General features: G+C 41.5%; 1 protein-coding gene across 1 annotated transcript in view; it reads left to right on the top strand.

The window, feature by feature from the left end:
• Positions 1-1,550, top strand: part of LOC134211331 (multidrug resistance protein homolog 49) — a 37,070-nt gene extending 35,520 nt beyond the window's left edge. The window contains exons 10-11 of the mRNA XM_062688092.1: positions 14-208; positions 268-1,550. Of these exons, the coding sequence (XP_062544076.1) occupies positions 14-208; positions 268-819 (747 nt within the window). The 3' untranslated portion in view covers positions 820-1,550. The remainder of the gene's footprint in view (positions 1-13; positions 209-267) is intronic.
• The last annotated feature ends 7,030 nt before the right edge of the window (positions 1,551-8,580 follow it).

Raw genomic sequence — 8,580 nt, forward strand, 5'->3', positions numbered from 1 at the left:
CAATTTATTACAGAATCACGAAGGTAATATCAAATATACAGATGTAGAATTCCGTTATCCAACACGACCAACAATTCCTATTCTGCAAGGACTTAATCTTGAAATCAAGAAAGGAAATACGGTTGCTCTAGTTGGACCATCAGGTTGTGGTAAATCAACTTGCATCCAGTTACTGCTTCGTTACTACGACCCTGACAGTGGCAAAGTTGTAAGTATTGACGACAACCATTTCGTTTTTACACAAAAGAATGATTATTCCTTCTACAGGACATTGATGGTGTTACAACGACGGATTTCCAACTTGGTCGTATTCGCTCCCAAATGGGCCTTGTATCGCAAGAGCCTGTTCTGTTTGACCGTACAATAGCAGAAAACATTGCATATGGAGATAACACCCGTGAAATCAGCATGCCGGAGATTATCGAAGCATCCAAAATGGCCAACATTCACGAGTTCATCGTAAACCTCCCGAAAGGCTACGACACTAGTTTGGGAAGTAAAGGAGCACAGCTGTCTGGCGGTCAGAAGCAACGCATCGCTATTGCTCGTGCTTTGGTGAGAAACCCGCGAATCCTTCTGCTAGACGAGGCAACGTCAGCTCTGGATAATCAAAGCGAAAAAATAGTCCAGAATGCATTAGACCACGCTCGAAAAGGTCGAACTTGCATCATCATTGCCCATCGATTGACTACCATCCAGAATGCGGATCTGATCTGTGTCATCCAGAGTGGAGTGGTCGTTGAGTCCGGCACTCACGAGGAACTTATGGCACAGAATAAGATTTACGCAAAGCTTTACGCCATGCAGCAAGTGGCCTAGAAGTGCACTTAAGCCAAACGTTCGTTCAGTATTTATTGCTATTGTTAATCCAATATCTCGTTTAGAAGATGAAATCAGAAGACTTAACGTGCCGTACGGGTGTATGTTTTATGTACATCCGATCAACTAAAACTAGCAACAAGCTGATGAAATCTCGGAACTAGCTTCAAGCAAAGATGTAGTTTGTGCGTTAGATTTAGATTAGTTGTGATATTTTCCAAACGCCTCTTTAGTAATTAACACTTAACATATGTATGTGAAGAAAGCTTCCATAACCAGGTCGAAACTTTTCATATCAGAATAATCAATAGTTTTTCAATACAGATCATTATAAACGCAACCACATATGAGCCATAGATGCGTATTTCTCTAAGACATGTTTTAAATACATAATAAGCAGTAAAAACTATGAACCTGAAAATGTAAAAACGAAAAACTTCAAAATTGGCGCTCAAATAGGTAATTACACTTTACAGATTAAGATCTTTCCAACATATGGTGTCTATTATTGCATGGTCTATAATTGGCTACCTTCAAATAGAACACCTTCTCGTCACAAATAACGTCGATGAACAATATCAAACACTAGCTTTCCAATCATAGCACATACAGCTCTACTCAAGAATCAGCAAAGTGATGAATTTATTAATCTTGATTGTCTGTCAACTCGCTATCGTTATGATATATTTATATGTAGATAAAGAATAAATTTTTTATTATTTAATTATTAATCCTGTACATATTCAAGACAAAAGATAATATCAAGCCTGCTGCAAATCCGAACTAACCTTCGTTATTCTTTTCTTTGTATTTAGTTCTCCAAATGAATAGAAGTGTGCAGGATTCCGCTGTATTCCTCTTTGTGTTTATGCAACGTAATTACCTCACGCTTTTATTTTATACATCCCACGCAGATTTTTTTCATGGTACTTTAAAAATACAGGGCAGGAGGCCTAAGGGGAACCCTCAATTTCTCAAAACAAAAGCATTTTAATTTAACATTTCAACATGGATCCATAAAAATAGCTCACAATCTGTAAGCTAAGAAAATGAGTCTCAAAGTAAAAGTCTATTTTTTGTCGATCGAATAATGCCGGGGTAAGATGGGTTAAACAGCAGTGCAAAATGGTTCACCTTTAAATTCTGCAATTAATATTTTTGTTATTCATTACCGCTACTTTTTACGGAGATTTGTCCTGTTTGGTTTTATGGAAATGGCCTCTGGCCTCATTGACAAAACATAAAGATCACTTTAAAATCTTGTTGTCACACTATACTGCTGGGTGTTTTACAGCCGGGCGATGGACGATTCGATGTATCGCCATCCTTCGGGGTATACCCCGTTAGGCATAATGGACGTTAGGCATAAAATGACCTATGACCCTGAAGAAGGTCCCATATCCGGATCGAAACGTCGGCAATGGGGTAAGACTGTCAACGCCATTACCCGTGACTGAAAGCCAATCCGAAAATTTAGTTACAACTTCACAGTCAAAATCCACTACGTAGACAAAGATTATCTTACCACCAAATGCGTAATTACTTTGCTTGGTGTACTGTGAAAACAGATGTGAAACTACAAAGTAAAACAATTATTCGAAGAATGATTATTTCAAACAGTTGGCTTCAATCAGGTCGCTTTAATACTGGGGAAGGCCTACCCGGCTAGCATAAACAAATGTCAGTCTATCCGACAATAAAAAAATCGTATTCGGATACGATAAAACAAGACAAAGCTGCTTTTCATTATCTTACCGAAAATGCCCGCATAAACAAATCGTTGTCATAGATGCATGAATGCTTACATTTATGACAACATAAGGCCTTTGTAAGAAGTTTTACCTGTGGCCTCAAGTGCATAGAGCTGCAAGGTGAAAGTATAAGCCAATTAATTCGTACGAAGGACTCATCCAAATAGTCGTCAGAATTCAGCATAGCATACAATTCGAATGGTCGGTAATGGACTATGACTGGAGGTACCAACCAACTGTTCTGAGCGTAGTTTAATTTGATAGACTGGGGAGACTTGAACCCCATTTTTTCATTTTCATTGCAACAAAATGCCTTGCAACAAAATTGTGTGCCATGAATTTATAGTTAATTGAATTCTCGTTTGGCAGTGTGTAATATGTATAATATCCACTGCCGACATGTATATTTTCAATCTTACGTCTCACGTGACCGCCATACGCAACCGCGTCAACGCGGCGTAATTTGAATGGATCGTCAGTAGGCCATGACTTACTTCCTCTGAATAGTTACGGATGACACGTAAGTACTATTTTGTCCCCGACAATTACTTAGCGTATTCGGCTGGTCCTTTTCCGATGGTACGAGGCCACACATTTAGCGTTCCTTGCCGGGAATAATTTAGACCTTACGTTAATTTATTTATTCACCAGATAACCTGACTGTTTTTTTTTTAAATTAATAACTCCGCATCGGAAAAGGAAAAAGTGCGTGTGAAAAATCGTAAAACATTTGAGCGCGAGTGGTGCTTGCAAAAGTGCTCAGTGCGCTTGTCAGTGCGTGTGAAAAATCGCTAAAACATTTTGAGCCCGAGTGGTTCTAACAAAAGTGGTCAGTGCGTGTTAAAAAGCGCTAAAACATTTTGAGCGCGAGTGGTGCTCGCATAAGTGCTCAGTGCGTATCCAAAACGCTAAAACATTTTGAGCGCAAGAAGTGCTCTGTACGTATTAGAATCGATAAAAAAAAGTATCAACTTAAACAAAATGGAAACTCCTGGAAAATGTTTATGCTTCATTGAATCTACTTTCTGAGACTAGTGATGATTATAGATAGTGGAATATATAGATGAGCGAAGATAAATCCTCTGTCTCCAAACGAGCTGTCAAACGTGTCTCCAAACGAGCATGACGTCACGATTTCAATGGAAACGTTAAGGGCTGTGACGTCATATGCGCGTGTGCACGGGCAAAAAAATCGACTCAGCCATGCTTTCGCTCATCTATAGATTCTACTATCTATAGTGATGATGGATGCGAGCACAGTCAACAGGAGGAAGACACCTCGTGGAAAATCATTTCAGTTGATAATAACACGAACAAAATTCAAAATACACAGAAATGAAAGTTTACTCAAAATTGAGTTTTTCGCACATACTTAGCACTAGGTAGTTTGGCTTAAGCCACGGGACAAGCGAGCGTGAGCGGACTGTTTTGCCGATGAAGGAGAGAGAGCCGTTGCAACCAGGGACATTCGCCCCCTGTACGATATCTCACGACGCTTGTACGGGGCGAAGACGAATGAAACGATGCCTGTGAAAAACTCGAATGCTCAGCTACTGACCAACCCAACTGACCAGCGAGGACTTGGAACAGGTCTTTGCCGATTATATCGAGTCGCATTATCTCTTATATTGTTCATAATTATTGGTTTTCCAGGCGGCTTAATGACCCTGCGCAAACCTCCTGTCTCGTCGGAGGCCGTCGTGTCAGGGCTGTTTAGCGTTCCACCTAACACCAGGACTTGAGCTTTTGCGCTTTGAGCGGCACACGGTCGCTTTGGTGGGGCCTACTTGCGGATACATGCAGCTTTTTATAGGAATTTAACAGGGCCCACTGTCAAAACCCCACCACATCAAAGGCAAGCTCCACAACTCTCAGATGGCCTAGGGAGGGATCGTCAAGCCCTTGGACATAGTCCCTGCTGCCCGTGATACGTATACCACGTATCAATACTGAATCTCCATCATTGCTGAAGATTCAAACGGCCATCCAAAGCATGAAACCGAACAAACCCCCTGGGGTCGATCGCATAATAGCCGAGATGCTCATAGCTGACCCAACGACATCCACTCACACTCTAACTTTCACCAACTCTAACTTTCACCAACGGAAATTTTACTCATTTTCCGTCAAAAGCAGGATTACTCATTGTTTTGAGTTGTCCTGCTTTTGACGGAAATTGAGTAAAATTTCAGTGGGATAGAAAAAGAGAGCAATAAAATTTTACTCAGTTACTGAGTAGGTGAAAGTTAGTGTGCAACTACTGCATCGTTTATTTCGTAATATCTGGGATGCAGGGTATCTTAGTAAAAGTGCCAACAAAAAAGGGTGGCCTACAGGGATTGAATCCTAAAGAGAAAGAAGTCTCTCATTTATCATCTCTGTATACATATACGATACGTAGCATACCGCGAGAGACTTTTTTCGCAAGCTGTCATGATAGAAAACTGATTCGGGATGCTATACCCCATAATAAATTTCTTTTAGAAAGCTCCAAATCCGGGGAGCACTGGCTCTGATGATGCATTTCAACTTGTTCTACACTGTGTGCAGTAACCAACACGATCACACACTACTGTGCAGTAACCAACACGATCGGAGCGAAAACAAAGCGAGAATCATCATTTTTCTGTGGGGGCTGCCTATCCGATTCTGTTTTTTCGCACTTGTATACAAGTTTGATAAATTTGTTACTATTGAGAGCGATTTCTGCAAACCCTGGTGGCTTAACTTAGAGTCCTATAAGAAGAGTACCGCCATATTCCACGTTTGACAGGTCTCCTGCTCGTTTGGAACGCACATTAGTATGGAACTAACAGCTGATTCTGTTCCAATTTTGACACTTGATGGCACTGTTATTATAGTCACTGTAGCCTAACTATATGCGATAAACGGAGAGGCATATCGTTCTCAAAGTTCAATGCAAAGTTATTCTATAGCCTAGATGTCAAAGAAGATCGATGTCACTCTCCGGCGCCAGCAGGCCTGATTACATGCCGGAAGATTCTGTGTGGACCATTCCAAACAACTCTCAGTTCAGCTCATGTCGTCGTCCAGCTCGAAATTGCTGTGGCATTCGGATCAGTCGCCACGGATTCTAGCGAACCGTCTGAGCTTGACGACCGTCGGGTCTGAGCTTGACGACCGACTGGCAAATAGCTTACACAACCTCACTTCGGGCAGCAGGGACTATGTCCAAGGGCTTGACGATTCCTCCCCAGGCCAACTGCGAGTTGCGGGGCTTGCCTAGGATGTGGTGGGGTTTGACAGTGGGCCCTGTTAAACCTCTATAAAAAGCTGCATGCATCCGCAAGTAGGCCCCACCAAAGCCGCTCAAAGCGCACAAGCCTGGTGTTAGGTGGGACGCTAAACATCCCTGACACGACGGCCCTCCGACGAGACAGGAGGTTTGCGCAGGCCCAATAAGCCGCCTGGAAAACCAATCATTACGATTACGAATAATCACCCTTATTCTTGTTTACGTACGAACGTGCTTTCGAACGAAAGCTGATGCGCATTCTTGTTTACGCCAGCAAAATCAAATGGGGAAACGATTCGAACGAACTGCATTCGTTCGAAAGATTCGTTCGTCCGTAAACAAGAATAGGGGTGAATATAAGAGATAATGCGACTCGATATAATCGGCAAAGACCTAGGCGACGAATACAGGATTGGAAGCTTGGAACATGGAATTGCAAGTCGCTAGGTTTCGCAGGTTGCGACAGGCTGATCTACGATGAACTACATCCCCGCAACTTCGACGTCGTGGCGCTGCAGGAGATTTGCTGGACAGGACAGAAAGTGTGGAAAAGCGGACATCGAGCGGCTACCTTCTACCAAAGCTGTGGCACCACCAACGAGCTGGGAACCGGCTTCATAGTGCTGGGAAAGATGCGCCAACGCGTGATTGGGTGGCAGCCAATCAACGCAAGGATGTGCAAGCTGAGGATTAAAGGCCGTTTCTTCAACTATAGCATCATCAACGTGCACTGCCCACACGAAGGGAGACCCGACGACGAGAAAGAAGCGTCACGGTGCCCCGGTAGACCGTTATTATAAAATAAAAATGTCCATCAGAAGAAATTTCAAAAGAATCTATAAGGGGCAGCAGGGACTATGTCCAAGGGCTTAACGACCCCTCCCCACTGCGAGTTAGGGCTCTGTTAAACCTCTACAAAAAGCTGCATGTGTCCATAAGCAGGCCCCATCAAACCCAGTCAACACATGAACGTATATGGTGTCGTGTAGGATGCTGAAGTGCAGACGATAGAGGTATATCGTCTCCAATTTAGCATCTTGTATTGCACCATGTGCGATTTTTTGTAGACTGGGAAGCGACCGTGTGCCGCTCAAAGCGCACAAGCCCAACACGAGTGCCAACCGGCACATCAGGATTAATACCAGTGAGATCCTGATTACGGTATACTGGTCAAGGCAAGTGACACACACACGCGCGCGAAAGTAATGCAAATAAATGACATGTAAATTGAACGTAAATTTACATTCTTACTTAACGTCAAATAGAGATAAAATAAGGGTTGCTGAATAACATTAGCTTTCCGATTACTATCAATTATTTTCAATTTTAATCCCGTTTCTTTTTTACTTTTCTTACGTTAATGAAATGATAACGCGGGCGCCTAATCCGAAATTCAAATGAACAATCGCTCACTTTGAGCGATTGATTGTTTATTCTCGCGAAGAATGAACAATTGAACAAATGAAGGAAATGCTAATACTGCTGTGTAGAAGTTTCATAGGTCACATCACTTTCCATGGTGAATCCCGATCTATGTTACTGATAACCCCACCCAACTAACACTACTTCCTTCCCGTGGTAAATGTGGAGATGCAGAGGTATTCTCGGTCTCTAGTAGCAACAATTACCACACACTCGCATTCCCTCCCTTCCCCAACTGACTGTAAGGACTTGGCCGGCGCCGTTATTGATCAACATTTGCGAGCTGCTGAAACGTGCACTTCGAGAATAGTTGGTAAATCCCAACCACTATTCACTTGGATCGTAGTGCAATTTGCACCAGTTCTGATCAATCACGGAGTAGCAACCATTGATATGTACAGTCAGTCTAAGCTAAGCTAAGCTAAGCTAAGAAATTTCAAAAGAATCTATATTTAAATTCAATAATATCCCCAAAATACCTTCAAAGCCTTCCAAAAAGTGTTCCAAGTTGTTTTCAATCAGTGTGCATTTGTTGCCTTCATTACAATTATAAATATGTATTTACAACTGATTAAGCTCACCAAACTGACTTAGGTATGTTTTTTGTATGGCTTGAAACCGTCTATCTTCAAGAATACTACCTCTCGTTTAGAACCATTCATGAATACACGTGCAGGCTGCATATTCTTTGTTGAATGCCATTCAGATTAAAGTTTGTATTTTTTATTGTATTCACAAATGTATTCGAGCATCAGAAGTAAAGATTGGAGTACGGAAAAATTTATTTAAAAAACCAACAGCTTAAAGATTAGTTTAAAGTAGTGTAGTTGTTTAGCATTATATAACAGGTTAGATCTTCATCAGATGCTGTAACAATTGAATTGACGGAGCCTTACCATATTCTTAAATTTCCCCGCAAAAAGATCATCGGACTGATAATGACTCCAAAGATGGCGGTAAGGAAAAGCTACGATTTTCAAAAGTGTGCTCGGCATATAGAATAAGATCTCGTGAACCAAGGAAAACATCAGGAAAAATACACATTGGAAAGAAACAATTTTACAAGCTTTGTGCATATTCTTTTGGGTTTTCGGTTACGACGAAGATAAAATATTCAATTTTAGAACTTTTAAAAACATTTTAATAAAGAAACAAAATAAACCTTTGCTCATCTCCGTCACTACACATCTAGTTCGGAAATGTTAATACGATTTTAAAGTTGCTCGAAAAGCGCCATGTTGAGTAAATTTATAGGTGAATCAAGTACAGATGAGGCATCAACAAATTGCATAGAGTTCACTAGAATCCCGATTTTTCGGATTACGTCATTAC

Source organism: Armigeres subalbatus, chromosome 2 (genome assembly GCF_024139115.2).
Source record: "Armigeres subalbatus isolate Guangzhou_Male chromosome 2, GZ_Asu_2, whole genome shotgun sequence".
NCBI classification, from domain to species: Eukaryota; Metazoa; Arthropoda; class Insecta; order Diptera; family Culicidae; genus Armigeres; species Armigeres subalbatus.